The sequence below is a fragment of the Gnatocerus cornutus genome, chromosome 5, assembly GCF_029298725.1.
Source record: "Gnatocerus cornutus isolate USDA-ARS CGAHR chromosome 5, icGnaCorn1.1, whole genome shotgun sequence".
NCBI lineage: Eukaryota > Metazoa > Arthropoda > Insecta > Coleoptera > Tenebrionidae > Gnatocerus > Gnatocerus cornutus.
In genome coordinates, this window is record NC_142237.1 from 19,733,985 (window position 1) to 19,751,367 (window position 17,383).

Consider the following 17,383-nt stretch of genomic DNA (forward strand, 5'->3'; position numbering starts at 1 on the left):
AATAGTCTTCACCTCTGTTCTGTTTCCGCCTTTCTCAAACTCAAACAAAGTCCCCGACTCAGCACAAGACAAACACATGTGCCAACACAAGAAAACAAACATCCCCAAAAACTCACCTGAAAATCAAAATCCTTGAAAACATCCACCGTGTTGACGTCAGCTTCCGCCGGAACTAACTTGGGACACACCCGGAACTCCTTTCTGGTTGTAAGTTTTGATTTTTGTAACAAATTGAAATTTTTTTGTGGCTGTGGAAGATCTTCTTTCGAATCTTGCGTTTGATTGGTGTGGATGTCAGTCGTGTAATTCGCGTAATAAACACAAAGAAGGATGGTGAGGCCTATTGCGGTAATCGCGAAGGTCTTTGGGGACATTCTTCGACAGATTTTAGCCGCCATCGACATTTTCGTTCAACGTTTTGCATGAAACTAATTAATTAACCCTGAAATTATCGACGGATTGGAGAGGTGTGCATGAGTGAATTAAATCTTCGGCGATGACGCTGCCAAGCCCAGATCATATCTGCAACAAGAGAGTAATGTAATCAGTCATCGGTTTCGATGAAGAATTGTCGAGAATCGTGGAAATTGTCTGCACTTTTCTCGGATTGAGCTCATTACGGACGCAGCATGGCGGAGATCATTTGCAGTTTTATGTAGTTAGGAAGAGACGAAATGCGACTAAACAGTTTACGTTGTCAGCATTTCAAAGAGGAAAAGAACGGAAGTCGGAGAAAAATTTTTGATTTATAGCGGACGCGGAGGATCTAATATCTATAATTTATAATACAGGGTGATTCTTATTAATATTGATCAAAGGTGCGTTGATATTTTTTGGACATGTTTTCTTACACCATACGATTTTGCTCAAGTTAGAAAAAACAATGGCGTATCATGTGGTAACATTTCGGGGTAAAACAAATTCATTTTAAATGTCCAAAATGTGCTTTGACTACACTAGATTTGCATTATTTCAGTTTGTATTAATGGTGCATAACAAGTAGCAGTTCAATGTTCAATATTGCGGAAAAATAATTAATTAATGCATGCACCCCCGTCAATTCTACGCTTATGTGTACCACGTTCAACTAGTAGCGAATTGCACTACGCCCTACGTCAAAATTTGCAAAGCCGTCTATGTTTAATATTAATAAGAATCACTTTGTAGATCCAAATACTCAAATTCGCAAAACCCTTTCGATTCCAACGGCCAATTTCCGTCCGTGATGACGAGCCCTCGAAGAAGCCAGTCGCATTTTAGCGGCCATTTGTTGGCATATTTCGGTCATAAAAAATGCAAGACATACATCATACAGGCGCTCTCATATTGAAGTTATTTAGCCTGTGGGACCGCCAGCAAGTCTGGAGAATGCTCGCAATCTTCAAACTACAGCAATATGAGACACGGGGGTCAGTAACGCACGATCAAAACTCGCTCCACAAAGCCGAAGAATTGCAAGAAACGCTGCGGCGGCGAAAATGCGCACAAAAGAATATTACCTGCTAATGATGGAGGATTTTTCCGATGGTCTCGCTAATTTCACGTCAGTGAAAGTCGTAATAAAATCCTCCCCGGAATCGTCAATCTTTCATTCGCCCCCTTCTGTTCCGAGCAAATAAAAGACGTAACGTGAGCAGTATCGAGAAATTATGTCAATAAAAACGCTTGTAACCATTTGTTTACCTCCGTTTGATTTATCTGGATGAGTATTGATCTATATTGAAATCAGGAATCATGTTCGGAATGATGAAGCGACAAAAACTCAAAAAACACAGCCAGTTCTGCTCCAGTCAGTCTGCACAATTCAGTTCGTAGTTTTAACAAGCAGTTTCCGTTGGTTGAATTGTTTGGGCTTGATTTAGTCCGATGCACTGGTCATTATACCGCTTTTTATTAAATGGACGCGACTATGAATTATGTACAAATCAAATTCCGCGACGTTGTCGAAGGTGTAAACTCTACAATAAACTAAAGTCGTGATAAATACGACGTTTATCACTTTCGCAGTTATTAAAGAAGCAATAAAAACAGCGTTAAATCATTACACTGTGGCGCTTTTTGGTCCACGAGAGGATCAAATTCCTATCCTTTGTGGTTCTTAGTACAATTACGTGTGTATGTCGCTTAATTGGGTACCTGGAATTGGTCTAATTAAGGAATTCAAAGACGCCAAAATCAACGAGAGCAAAAAGTTACCCCCGACAATTCTTGATTTTATTAAAAGATTAAGATGCGTGTTATCTATAATTTCATGAAAGCCATCGCTTAATAAGATACTTTGTGATGGAGTTTACGAGCTTTTAATGACGTGCAAGATTTTATGTTGATAATGAAAATTGAAAGAAATTAATTGCGTTCCCGTTGTAAACAACCCCCCTGTGGTACAGTTTCAAATTTAGCGCCTTAAGATCGGGGCATCCATAATTTAGTTTCCTCTCCTCCTCTTTCACGTCTGATTGTCAGTAATTCGACAGAATTTATTGCTCATCCATTATTCAATATTAATAAATCACTAATGGGTTCATAACCACCTGCTTTACAACCAAACAGGGAACAAAAGGGATTAGGTGCATTATGTAAAGCAAACAAAAGAATTGATTGTTGATGGACCAATAAGCTTTGGCTTGTTTTGGGCTTTGTAGCCGGAAGGGCTATAACAAGTAATTATTAATTAATAATATCCATTGGTATTTCATGAAGTAGTGGAAACTGTACAAATCCTGAATAATTAAAGACTAATTATTCTAACAAGTCTTCTTGTTTATCCTCTGAAAATTGATGGTTTAAAACTGTATTAGCAGCTTAAAATCTAGTTTCTCATATTCGAATTCGAAAATGGCACATGCTCAGATTCAGAAGATTCTCATAATTTAGGCCCGAATATTAAATTAAAAAAAAACATTTTCAGAATAATATTTCTAACAGTTCTAAGTTTGAGGCAGTCTTTTTATCTGTCTGTCGACTGCTCAAAATCTTAGAATTTTATAGCAACAACAAATAGGACAAATTTAAAAAAAAAATAAAATTTTGAATTTTTTTTTATACCTGTAATTTTAGTTTTTACGTCATAACAATGAAATTTGAGGAATACACAATTTTTGCTGTATCCATCGACTAGTCTAAATCTCAGAATCTTAGAACAAAAAGGACAAATGTCAGAAATTTTCATTTGATAGTGAGAATAAAATTTTTAAGTTTATGGATCGTTGCCTGCAAGTCTGGCAGTTTTAATAATATGACAATGAAATTTGGGGAAGACACTCTTTTTAATCTGCTTTAGAACTGGTCTAAATTTCAGAATTTTAGAAATTTTAATTTGATGGTGAAAATGAAATGTTGAATTAATTTTATCAGGCCTGAAATTATGGGTTTTTATGCCACGGCAACAAAATTTGAAGAAGACACTCTTTTAAATTGGCGTTAGGGATTTAGGAGTGATCTAAATCTCAAAATTTTAAACCAAAAAAGATATAAGAAATTTTAAATAATTTGATGGTGAAAATAAAATTTTGAATTTCTTTATTATACCTACAAGGTGTTTAAAATGTTTCTAGCATCAAGGGTGGCTATGAAATGTCAAAGAATTTTGCCGCTCATTACAAATGTGGCTTTAGATTTGTCAACTGACAGTTGTAGCTAACCTCAATCATAGAGCAAAGTAAGTTTTGAAAAGAAAATTCTTCTAGTTGTGGTTTAAAACCTAAAAATCAAAAACGTGGACACAAAACCGTAACTAAAACGTCATTGAAGTAACATTATAAATAATTTTCATGATAGTAATATTCACTATGAAAACAAAGCGGCAAAATAGTGTATACGACAGGAATTCCAAAGCCACGCTTGATGCTAGAAACATTTATAAACACCTTGTATAATTCTAATAGTTTTTATGCCAGGGCAATGAAATTTGGGGAAGACACTATTTTTAATTTATCTAACAGATATTAATTTTCTTGATTCAGAAATGTGTAATATGTTCTACTTTTACCAACATATTAGACCATATTAGAACATATTACACATTTCTGATTCAAGAAAATTAATATCTTCTCAATCATGAAAAAAAAAATAGGGGTGTCAATTTAAAATAAGAAAGTTGAGTATCGGCCAAAAGATACTAAGACATTTAGAAAAATTTTAAAATCATCAGTTTATAGGAAATTAAAAACCATTTAATTTGTTTTTTAAATTTTTGAAATCGGTTCATAAATAAAAATTCTACAACGCCTGCCGTTTTTAAAAAATCACCCTGTATTACTTATGAAATAAAATTTCTTCATTATGCATGTAATTCTTATACTTTTTTGGCCAGGGCAATGAAATTTGGTGAAGACAGTATTTTTGATCTATTCATCGACTGGTCTAAATCTCAAAATTTTAGAACCAAAACGACTTATTAAAAAAAAAAGTATTTAAAGGTGAAAATAAAATTTTGAAATTTATCTATCGTAGCCATTAATTCTAGCAATTTTAATCCTACGGTAACAATATTCTGTTTTTTTTTTATCTGATTTTGAACTGGTCTAAATCTTAGAATTTTAAAGCAAAAAAGACAAATGTTAGAAATTTTAATTTGATGGTAATAATAAAATTTTGAATTTTTGATCAATCAATCGACTGGTTTAAATCTCAGAATTTTAGAACCGAAAAAACAAATTTTAAAAATTTTCTTTTGGAAGTGAAAATAAAATTTTTGGCCTCATGATTTGTAAACGTCAAATTAACATTCAATTGACATCTTCGAAAACACTAGATTTACAAGCGCCCTGGACGTTTACACACGCCGTGCGGTAAAAATTGCCCAAATCGTCTGCTCTTCAGATGCGTTTATAAATTAAAATCACTTTACCGTAATGAAGATTGATCACCAAAGTGGAATCTACCTAAATTATTATCTCAATTAAGACAATATTTCTATTTTTAAAGTCATATTAAAACGTTTTTTATACAGCGCCATCTTGTGTACTTTTTGTGCACCAACTACAAAATTGACAGAATTGACAGATGATGAAATTTACAAATGTCAGATATGACAGTTCTCATGAATTTTGAAAAACCCAATTATTTAAATTAAAAGTTTTTCGGCCAAAAATACAACTCTTGTGCGTTAACCATTTTGCAGCGCTCAATCATTAAAGCACGACGGCTACGCCGTCGTGCTTCAAACTGATTTCGCGCTGTAAAATGTAAGTTACCACACGCGACTATAAATAACTATTTCCAATGTATTTATTATTGCCTGTACTATTGTACGTGTTTCTTTGATCTGTTTAGAGGATCTTAGACCCAAAAATGTTCGATCCAACTCGTAATCAAAAGGAAGAATAAATAATTACTTAATTACAGTCGTATAACGTCTTGAGATTATCTGCAGAATTTTCTTATAGTCTAACGCTAATAAACGGATAAAATCGTGGAAGACTGAACATGAATTATTGTTGATGAGTGTAATTATGGTGAAAAAATTGCTGCTTCACTCCAGAAAATTATTCAAACTGTGCCGCCCGCGAATTTTAACCCCACGAAAGCCTCTCTCTAATTTCTTTATTGTCTCGTTCAACTCGGCCAGTTTCTGCAAAAAGTCGTTCCATAAACCGTCGTTTTCTTACCAAACTTGACTGGTTTTACGAGTTCGATTTAACAGTACTTTGCACTTTTTTCTGCTACCATTTCATAATCCGTTATCCTGCAACTTGACAATTACCCACGATTTTATGCGTAATTACCTCGAAAATAGGGACATGCAGTAAACTAAAACTTCTGAGATTCTGTGTTTACGCAACGGACCATAAACTGTGTTTAAAACGTGGAAACATTCTATATAAACTAAAACTGATTACGAGATAAATACGATCACGATCAAGAAAATTTCTAGGTGGTCTACTTTCATTTGGACGAAAAAAAACGCTTTCTCGTGCGATTTAAAATTACTTAATCGTCAATAAATAATTTATCGAGCTGGAAATAAATCCGAGAATCTGTTTCCGATTGCACGAGTCGCTCTTAATTTTCGCTTATTTATAACCAGTGTTTTCTCAAGGCTTAAAATATCCCATGTCCATCGATACGCATAAAAATTACGTTAATTTCCGCTCATCTGTAAGAACCTTTTCCCAAGTTCCCTGGCGCCTTTGAAATTTTTTCAAGCGTCACTACTCTTCTCTTAATTGAAAACGACCAGAACTGGAGTCCAATCCTTTGTCGAAGGAAACAGAGGACGTAACGTAATTACAGCAGACCAAAAAAAGCTGGAAATTGGAAAAATTCATTCCGACGATTTAAAATGTCAGGATAAAGATGATTGATAATTATTGGCAGTTGAAAGGAAAGAGATTTTGAGGGGAAATCTGTCATCACCCTGTTTTCCGCTCAAACATGGGGTGAATTGCCTGGCAGGACATTAAGTGGGGCTGACCTGGTGATGTAAAACATTCTGTGTTATAAAGTGACGTTTAATGAAGGGATGGAGGGTTCTACAGAGTGGTTTTTATTATTTCGGTGGTGCTAGACGAAATTCAGCTTTGGCGAGAAGTGGAAGATTGTGATCACATTGAAACCACTAACTAAAGTCGAAATTCGCTTGACTCGAAGAAATGTTAAATTAGTAGATTATTATATGAGCAATTATGGTAATAATTAATGCCACCTAAGTAAAAAAAACATTAGTAACATTTTTAGTAACGCAGGTTTTACAAAGTGTACCTTGGTTGCCAAATACATTTTGTCATTTGCATTCTTGATGAAATTGTGTGTATCCGTCCTATTTGCGTTTGAGAAATGCTCTTAGTTTTCCGTAATTTTTATATTATGATGAATTTCAAGAGTGCTTCTTAGCATGGAATATTGAGTCCAAAGTGTTGAAGATTTATACTTACCAGCCAATTCTCCAAAATAAGTTAAAACTACAGACTCCGAGAATGAATTTGCTTTTTTGTCCTTACGCCAGTCCATGAAAGATTTGTATGTAGTCTCATAAAGTTTCACCGATTTAGGTGGCAGTAAAGCGGCCGTTGTTGCTTTTGCTGCTTTAGTTGTCTCTGGAGGAGTAAAATTTTCCAAATCACTATCATCACTATCCATTTTTTAATATAAAACCCACTGTAGTTCACTGCAATTATTATATTTAGAACTTGAAATTGTAAACTGATCAGATCACGAGAATCAACAACTGTCGCCATGGCAACGCTGCTTCTTTTCTGTGATAGGTTAGCTTAAGCGCGGACGATTTGAAATAATGCAAATTGTCATAGCAACCACCCAAGGGTTTGTTATTGGTTCAGGGCACCAGTGAATTATAAAAATCCGCACCTATGAATTCATTATTCACATGCTTGAAATAGAGGTAACATTATTAATCGAAAAAGTAGAAATTAAATTTTCCATAATGTATGTCTGTCCTATTATTTCAGTGCTCATCTTGAATAATTTTCTGGAGATTCCTATTACCGTTGCTTGGAGCAGCAATTTCTGTACCGCAACTACACTCTACGATAATTCATGCTCAGTATTAGACCTTCAACTAGTGTATAGCACGCGAAATTCGACGTTATTTATCCATTTTATTAGCGTTCGATTAATACCAAACTAAGCAAATAATCCCAACATGTCCTGTTACGTTACGTCTATAATTAATTAATTACTTAGTACTCCTTCTGTTTACGACGAATTAGATCTCGCTAGAATAATTTCGTAATGAAATTTACGAGAAAAGAGCGGAATAAATTAAAACTTCCTTGCCAAGTTTCAAAACCATAAAAACAACGCTTTCAGAGTTTATATGCTGCACTTATTGTTCCTACCGACAGAGTTTTCTTCGGGCACTCACCACTTACCATTTTCTTTGATCATTTGAAAATGGTTCAATCCCAAAATTGTGTTACTGTCGAAGCATCGAGCACGAATTCCACCAGTCAAGGACGCCTCATAATGAAAGGGTAATTGGAAATTAAATTTGCACGAACAGAAATGGGATAATTTCGACCTTCCACGTTGCATAACTGCACTGTACAACGAAATCCGCTTGGATAAATTCAACAGAATTGTCGAAATTAATTACAGGATTTGTTTAGTGCCGTTTTTTGATCAAAATCGATCATTCACTGTCCTTCCCCGATTCACTAACTTGTCAGCTTGAAATTCTTAACTTTGTGCGACCGTGATAGATGATGAGATCCGTCTTCTCTATAATATTCAAGTTGTAAAAGCGGCGCAAATTTGTATCGTTGTCTATTCTGTCCTCACTGTTCATTTGCATATCTTCACTTGAAACATGAAAGCACCATTTGGAGGTTAGTTATAAACTGATGTATGAAGCTGTTTATGGCCCCTTTGCATATTCAGATTTTTACGTGCTTGGGCCGATGACTAAGTTTCGAACTTATTCCCCGCGGTAATTTACCACGATTAATGGTGGAGATGGCCAAAACGGTCATGCAAATTTCGGAGAGATTCATTAAAAATTATTTTATGAGAGGTAATGAAAGTTGGAAATGAGAATTTCGAGGTTTAGTGGATGTAGCGATTAAAATTTTACGAGGTACAAATATTTCACGTTTTTATGAGTTGGTTTGGTAAGGAGAACTTCCATTTTTGGCGGTCTCTCCAACAATTTTTAGAATAACCAAACGAAAATTAAGTGAAAGTAAAATGGAGAAAAAAATGTTTGGAATTGATAAATAAATAAAACCTGCAAAGAATGTTTGCAACAAAAAACTCGCCTAAATGAACTGTTGTTTATTGGATAAATTTATGAGCGAATTGGGTCTTTCACAAAAAAAAGAAACAATTCATTGGTTTTCATACGTTTATTGGTAGAAAAAAAGCACTAAACAAACTGAATGGAGTTCTAGATTTGCGGGCTAATTTTTTGATTGGCTCTTTGATAATGGCCATTGTTTGTTGGGTAGTTCCATTTGAACAGAAAAAACTAAGGCGGTACTTTAATCGTAAAGCCTCCTTTCCCCAGTTCGTTCTAGAGTGAACCGAATTTGATTTATGAGGCTTATCAACCCTTTTGTCAGGGTCTCCTTCAGGGCTAAATAAAGCAACCATAAGAACATTAAAATAATAATTAGAGCTGAGAAAGTTATCAATGTGTCAATTTACACAACTATAGAGCAAGAGATAAATCGAGATAAATTTTACAAATTTTAATATTAGAATGATCTAAAAAAAAATCCCCATTTTTTGTATTTAAAATTGTAGTTTTATTAACTTTCATGCAAAAGCAATGAAATTTGGGGTGGTTACTACTTTAGACCTTTCTATTAATCGTACTAAATTGCAAAATGATGGATCTAGAGGAACATTTCTTATAAATTTTTATTTTTAGGGCTAATAAAAATTTGTGTTTTTTGATCTAAAATTATGCAATTGGGTAGAGTAAATGTACGATCAAAAACTGGTAATTTCCTGAAATTTCATAGCTGTAGCAGTAAAATTACGAAAATTACGACTTTTGAGGAAGGATTTTTCATATTTCTGCTTCGCCTTGAAAATAAAAATTTCTAAAATTTGTGTTTTTGATCTAAAATTATGCAATTTGGTAGAGTAAATGTACGATCAAAAACTAGTAATTTCCTAAAATTTCATAGCTGTAGCACTAAAATTACCAAAATTACGACTTTGAGGAAGGATTTTTCATATTTCTGCTTCGCCTTGAAAATAAATATTTCTAAAATTTGTGTTTACTGATCTAAAATTATGCAATTTGGTAGAGTTATTGTACGATCAAAAACTAGTAATTTCCTGAAATTTCATAGCTGTAGCAGTAAAATTACCTAAATTACGAATTTTAAAGAAAGATTTTTCATTTTTGTGCTTCGCCTTAAAAATAAAAATTTCTAAAATTTGTGTCTCTCGATCTAAAATTATGCAATTTGGTAGAGTAAATGTACGATCAAAAACTAGTAATCTCCTGAAATTTCATAGCTGTAGCACTAAAATTACGAAAATTACGACTTTTGAGGAAGGATTTTTCATATTTCTGCTTCGCCTTGAAAATAAAAATTTCTAAAATTTGTGTTTTTGATCTAAAATTATGCAATTTGGTAGAGTAAATGTACGATCAAAAACTAGTTATTTCCTGAAATTTCATAGCTGTAGCAGTAAAATTACCTAAATTACGAATTTTAAAGAAAGATTTTTCATATTTCTGCTTCGCCTTGAAAATAAAAATTTCTAAAATTTGTGTTTATTGATCTAAAATTATGCAATTTGGTAGAGTAAATGTACGATCAAAAACTAGTAATTTCCTAAAATTTCATAGCTGTAGCACTAAAATTACCAAAATTACGACTTTTGAGGAAGGATTTTTCATATTTCTGCTTCGCTTTGAAAATAAATATTTCTAAAATTTGTGTTTACTGATCTAAAATTATGCAATTTGGTAGAGTAAATGTACGATCAAAAACTAGTTATTTCCTGAAATTTCATAGCTGTAGCAGTAAAATTACCTAAATTACGAATTTTAAAGAAAGATTTTTCATTTTTGTGCTTCGCCTTAAAAAAAAAATTTCTAAAATTTGTGTCTCTCGATCTAAAATTATGCAATTTGGTAGAGTAAATGTACGATCAAAAACTAGTAATCTCCTGAAATTTCATAGCTGTAGCACTAAAATTACGAAAATTACGACTTTTGAGGAAGGATTTTTCATATTTCTGCTTCGCCTTGAAAATAAAAATTTCTAAAATTTGTGTTTTTGATCTAAAATTATGCAATTTGGTAGAGTTATTGTACGATCAAAAACTAGTAATTTCCTGAAATTTCATAGCTGTAGCAGTAAAATTACCTAAATTACGAATTTTAAAGAAAGATTTTTCATTTTTGTGCTTCGCCTTAAAAATAAAAATTTCTAAAATTTGTGTTTATTGATCTAAAATTATGCAATTTGGTAGAGTAAATGTACGATCAAAAACTAGTAATTTCCTAAAATTTCATAGCTGTAGCACTAAAATTACCAAAATTACGACTTTTGAGGAAGGATTTTTCATATTTCTGCTTCGCTTTGAAAATAAATATTTCTAAAATTTGTGTTTTTGATCTAAAATTATGCAATTTGGTAGAGTAAATGTACGATCAAAAACTAGTTATTTCCTGAAATTTCATAGCTGTAGCAGTAAAATTACCTAAATTACGAATTTTAAAGAAAGATTTTTCATTTTTGTGCTTCGCCTTAAAAAAAAAATTTCTAAAATTTGTGTCTCTCGATCTAAAATTATGCAATTTGGTAGAGTAAATGTACGATCAAAAACTAGTAATCTCCTGAAATTTCATAGCTGTAGCACTAAAATTACGAAAATTACGACTTTTGAGGAAGGATTTTTCATATTTCTGCTTCGCCTTGAAAATAAAAATTTCTAAAATTTGTGTTTTTGATCTAAAATTATGCAATTTGGTAGAGTTATTGTACGATCAAAAACTAGTAATTTCCTGAAATTTCATAGCTGTAGCAGTAAAATTACCTAAATTACGAATTTTAAAGAAAGATTTTTCATTTTTGTGCTTCGCCTTAAAAATAAAAATTTCTAAAATTTGTGTCTCTCGATCTAAAATTATGCAATTTGGTAGAGTAAATGTACGATCAAAAACTAGTAATCTCCTGAAATTTCATAGCTGTAGCACTAAAATTACGAAAATTACGACTTTTGAGGAAGGATTTTTCATATTTCTGCTTCGCTTTGAAAATAAATATTTCTAAAATTTGTGTTTACTGATCTAAAATTATGCAATTTGGTAGAGTTATTGTACGATCAAAAACTAGTAATTTCCTGAAATTTCATAGCTGTATAAGTAAAATTACCTAAATTACGAATTTTAAAGAAAGATTTTTCATTTTTGTGCTTCGCCTTAAAAATAAAAATTTCTAAAATTTGTGTCTCTCGATCTAAAATTATGCAATTTGGTAGAGTAAATGTACGATCAAAAACTAGTAATCTCCTGAAATTTCATAGCTGTAGCAGTAAAATTACGAAAATTACGACTTTTGAGGAAGGATTTTTCATATTTCTGCTTCGCCTTGAAAATAAAAATTTCTAAAATTTGTGTTTTTGATCTAAAATTATGCAATTTGGTAGAGTTATTGTACGATCAAAAACTAGTAATTTCCTGAAATTTCATAGCTGTAGCACTAAAATTACCAAAATTACGACTTTTGAGGAAGGATTTTTCATATTTCTGCTTCGCTTTGAAAATAAATATTTCTAAAATTTGTGTTTTTGATCTAAAATTATGCAATTTGGTAGAGTTATTGTACGATCAAAAACTAGTAATTTCCTGAAATTTCATAGCTGTAGCACTAAAATTACCAAAATTACGACTTTTGAGGAAGGATTTTTCATATTTCTGCTTCGCCTTGAAAATAAAAATTTCTAAAATTTGTGTTTTTGATCTAAAATTATGCAATTTGGTAGAGTTATTGTACGATCAAAAACTAGTAATTTCCTGAAATTTCATAGCTGTAGCACTAAAATTACCAAAATTACGACTTTTGAGGAAGGATTTTTCATATTTCTGCTTCGCTTTGAAAATAAATATTTCTAAAATTTGTGTTTTTGATCTAAAATTATGCAATTTGGTAGAGTTATTGTACGATCAAAAACTAGTAATTTCCTGAAATTTCATAGCTGTAGCAGTAAAATTACCTAAATTACGAATTTTAAAGAAAGATTTTTCATTTTTGTGCTTCGCCTTAAAAATAAAAATTTCTAAAATTTGTGTCTCTCGATCTAAAATTATGCAATTTGGTAGAGTAAATGTACGATCAAAAACTAGTAATCTCCTGAAATTTCATAGCTGTAGCACTAAAATTACGAAAATTACGACTTTTGAGGAAGGATTTTTCATATTTCTGCTTCGCCTTGAAAATAAAAATTTCTAAAATTTGTGTTTTTGATCTAAAATTATGCAATTTGGTAGAGTTATTGTACGATCAAAAACTAGTAATTTCCTGAAATTTCATAGCTGTAGCAGTAAAATTACCTAAATTACGAATTTTAAAGAAAGATTTTTCATTTTTGTGCTTCGCCTTAAAAATAAAAATTTCTAAAATTTGTGTTTATTGATCTAAAATTATGCAATTTGGTAGAGTAAATGTACGATCAAAAACTAGTAATTTCCTAAAATTTCATAGCTGTAGCACTAAAATTACCAAAATTACGACTTTTGAGGAAGGATTTTTCATATTTCTGCTTCGCTTTGAAAATAAATATTTCTAAAATTTGTGTTTTTGATCTAAAATTATGCAATTTGGTAGAGTAAATGTACGATCAAAAACTAGTTATTTCCTGAAATTTCATAGCTGTAGCAGTAAAATTACCTAAATTACGAATTTTAAAGAAAGATTTTTCATTTTTGTGCTTCGCCTTAAAAAAAAAATTTCTAAAATTTGTGTCTCTCGATCTAAAATTATGCAATTTGGTAGAGTAAATGTACGATCAAAAACTAGTAATCTCCTGAAATTTCATAGCTGTAGCACTAAAATTACGAAAATTACGACTTTTGAGGAAGGATTTTTCATATTTCTGCTTCGCCTTGAAAATAAAAATTTCTAAAATTTGTGTTTTTGATCTAAAATTATGCAATTTGGTAGAGTTATTGTACGATCAAAAACTAGTAATTTCCTGAAATTTCATAGCTGTAGCAGTAAAATTACCTAAATTACGAATTTTAAAGAAAGATTTTTCATTTTTGTGCTTCGCCTTAAAAATAAAAATTTCTAAAATTTGTGTCTCTCGATCTAAAATTATGCAATTTGGTAGAGTAAATGTACGATCAAAAACTAGTAATCTCCTGAAATTTCATAGCTGTAGCACTAAAATTACGAAAATTACGACTTTTGAGGAAGGATTTTTCATATTTCTGCTTCGCTTTGAAAATAAATATTTCTAAAATTTGTGTTTACTGATCTAAAATTATGCAATTTGGTAGAGTTATTGTACGATCAAAAACTAGTAATTTCCTGAAATTTCATAGCTGTATAAGTAAAATTACCTAAATTACGAATTTTAAAGAAAGATTTTTCATTTTTGTGCTTCGCCTTAAAAATAAAAATTTCTAAAATTTGTGTCTCTCGATCTAAAATTATGCAATTTGGTAGAGTAAATGTACGATCAAAAACTAGTAATCTCCTGAAATTTCATAGCTGTAGCAGTAAAATTACGAAAATTACGACTTTTGAGGAAGGATTTTTCATATTTCTGCTTCGCCTTGAAAATAAAAATTTCTAAAATTTGTGTTTTTGATCTAAAATTATGCAATTTGGTAGAGTAAATGTACGATCAAAAACTAGTTATTTCCTGAAATTTCATAGCTGTAGCAGTAAAATTACCTAAATTACGAATTTTAAAGAAAGATTTTTCATATTTCTGCTTCGCCTTGAAAATAAAAATTTCTAAAATTTGTGTTTATTGATCTAAAATTATGCAATTTGGTAGAGTAAATGTACGATCAAAAACTAGTAATTTCCTAAAATTTCATAGCTGTAGCACTAAAATTACCAAAATTACGACTTTGAGGAAGGATTTTTCATATTTCTGCTTCGCCTTGAAAATAAATATTTCTAAAATTTGTGTTTACTGATCTAAAATTATGCAATTTGGTAGAGTTATTGTACGATCAAAAACTAGTAATTTCCTGAAATTTCATAGCTGTAGCAGTAAAATTACCTAAATTACGAATTTTAAAGAAAGATTTTTCATTTTTGTGCTTCGCCTTAAAAATAAAAATTTCTAAAATTTGTGTTTATTGATCTAAAATTATGCAATTTGGTAGAGTAAATGTACGATCAAAAACTAGTAATTTCCTAAAATTTCATAGCTGTAGCACTAAAATTACCAAAATTACGACTTTTGAGGAAGGATTTTTCATATTTCTGCTTCGCTTTGAAAATAAATATTTCTAAAATTTGTGTTTACTGATCTAAAATTATGCAATTTGGTAGAGTTATTGTACGATCAAAAAATAGTAATTTCCTGAAATTTCATAGCTGTAGCAGTAAAATTACCTAAATTACGAATTTTAAAGAAAGATTTTTCATTTTTGTGCTTCGCCTTAAAAAAAAAATTTCTAAAATTTGTGTCTCTCGATCTAAAATTATGCAATTTGGTAGAGTAAATGTACGATCAAAAACTAGTAATCTCCTGAAATTTCATAGCTGTAGCACTAAAATTACCAAAATTACGACTTTTGAGGAAGGATTTTTCATATTTCTGCTTCGCCTTGAAAATAAATATTTCTAAAATTTGTGTTTACTGATCTAAAATTATGCAATTTGGTAGAGTTATTGTACGATCAAAAACTAGTAATTTCCTGAAATTTCATAGCTGTAGCAGTAAAATTACCTAAATTACGAATTTTAAAGAAAGATTTTTCATTTTTGTGCTTCGCCTTAAAAATAAAAATTTCTAAAATTTGTGTCTCTCGATCTAAAATTATGCAATTTGGTAGAGTAAATGTACGATCAAAAACTAGTAATCTCCTGAAATTTCATAGCTGTAGCACTAAAATTACGAAAATTACGACTTTTGAGGAAGGATTTTTCATATTTCTGCTTCGCCTTGAAAATAAATATTTCTAAAATTTGTGTTTACTGATCTAAAATTATGCAATTTGGTAGAGTTATTGTACGATCAAAAACTAGTAATTTCCTGAAATTTCATAGCTGTAGCAGTAAAATTACCTAAATTACGAATTTTAAAGAAAGATTTTTCATTATTTCTGCTTCGCCTTGAAAATAAAAATTTCTAAAATTTGTGTTTATTGATCTAAAATTATGCAATTTGGTAGAGTAAATGTACGATCAAAAACTAGTAATTTCCTGAAATTTCATAGCTGTAGCACTAAAATTACGAAAATTACGACTTTTGAGGAAGGATTTTTCATATTTCTGCTTCGCCTTGAAAATAAAAATTTCTAAAATTTGTATTTTTTGATCTAAAATTATGCAATTGAGTAGAGTAAATGTACGATCCAAAATTAGTAATTTCCTAAAATTTCATAGCTGTAACAGTAAAATTACCTAAATTACGAATTTTAAAGAAGGATTGTTCATATTTCTGTTTTGCCTTGAAAATAAAAATTTCTAAAATTTTTATTTTTCTATCTACAATTTTGCAATTTGGAAGAGTTATTGTACGATCAAAAACTAGTAATTTCCTGAAATTTCATAGCTGTAGCAGTAAAATTACCAAAATTACGACTTTTAAGGAAGGATTTTTCATATTTCTGCTTCGCCTTGAAAATAAAAATTTCTAAAATTTGTGTTTTTCGATCTAAAATTATGCAATTTGGTAGAGTAAATGTACGATCAAAAACTAGTAATTTCCTGAAATTTCATAGCTGTAGCAGTAAAATTACCTAAATTACGAATTTTAAAGAAAGATTTTTCATATTTCTGCTTCGCCTTGAAAATAAAAATTTCGAAAATTTGTGTTTTTTGATCTACAATTATGCAATTGGGTAGAGTAAATGTACGATCCAAAATTAGTAATTTCCTGAAATTTCATAGCTGTAACAGTAAAATTACCTAAATTACGAATTTTAAAGAAGGATTGTTCATATTTCTGTTTTGCCTTGAAAATAAAAATTTCTAAAATTTGTATTTTTCTATCTACAATTTTGCAATTTGGAAGAGTTATTGTACGATCCAAAACTAGTAATTTCCTGAAATTTCATAGCTCTAACAGGAAAATTACCTAAATAACGAATTTTAAAAAAAGATTTTACATGTTTCTGTTTCGCCTTGAAAATAAAAATTTCTAAAATTTGTAACTTTCTATCTACAATTTTGCAATTTGGCAGAGTTATTGTACGATCATTGTAATTCTGATAAATTTCACACTAAGACGACCAAATTTAAGGAGGCGATTAGTTTTAATATCATGGCAAGTTACAAAATTATAGAATAAAGGAGATAAATTTTAGAAATGGTAATTTGAAAACTAACTAAAAAAATCTATTTTTTTTTATTAAAAGTTGTAGTTTTAGTAACTTTCATACTAAAGCAATGAAATATTGGGAGTTTACTACTTTGGTCTTTACTATTAATCGTACCAAATTGCAAAATGATGAAGCTAGAGAGGGCCATAAATATGTTGAACATTTTTTATGAAGAATTGTAATTCTGGTAGATTTAACAGTAGAACAACCAAATTTAGGGAGGTTATTACTTTTGATTTGATTATTAACTCTGCAAAGTTAAAAAATTTAGAATAAGGGAGATAAATTTTAGAAATTTTAATTTGAGACGAACATTTCCATTTTTTTTATTAAAAATTGTAATTTTAGTAACTTTTATGCTAGAACAATGAAATTTGAAGAGGCTACTACACTATACCTTCTTATTAATCATACTAAATTGCAAAGAGCTAGACGGACAAATTTTAT

At 30.7% G+C, this 17,383-nt stretch overlaps 1 protein-coding gene across 1 annotated transcript in view; it reads right to left on the bottom strand.

Annotated features, from left to right (window-relative positions):
• alpha-Man-IIb (alpha-Mannosidase class II b) overlaps positions 1-17,383 on the bottom strand; it is a 30,529-nt gene that overhangs the window by 11,731 nt on the left and 1,415 nt on the right. The window contains exon 2 of the mRNA XM_088036198.1: positions 117-522. Coding sequence (XP_087892324.1) covers positions 117-404 — 288 coding nt within the window. The 5' untranslated portion in view covers positions 405-522. The remainder of the gene's footprint in view (positions 1-116; positions 523-17,383) is intronic.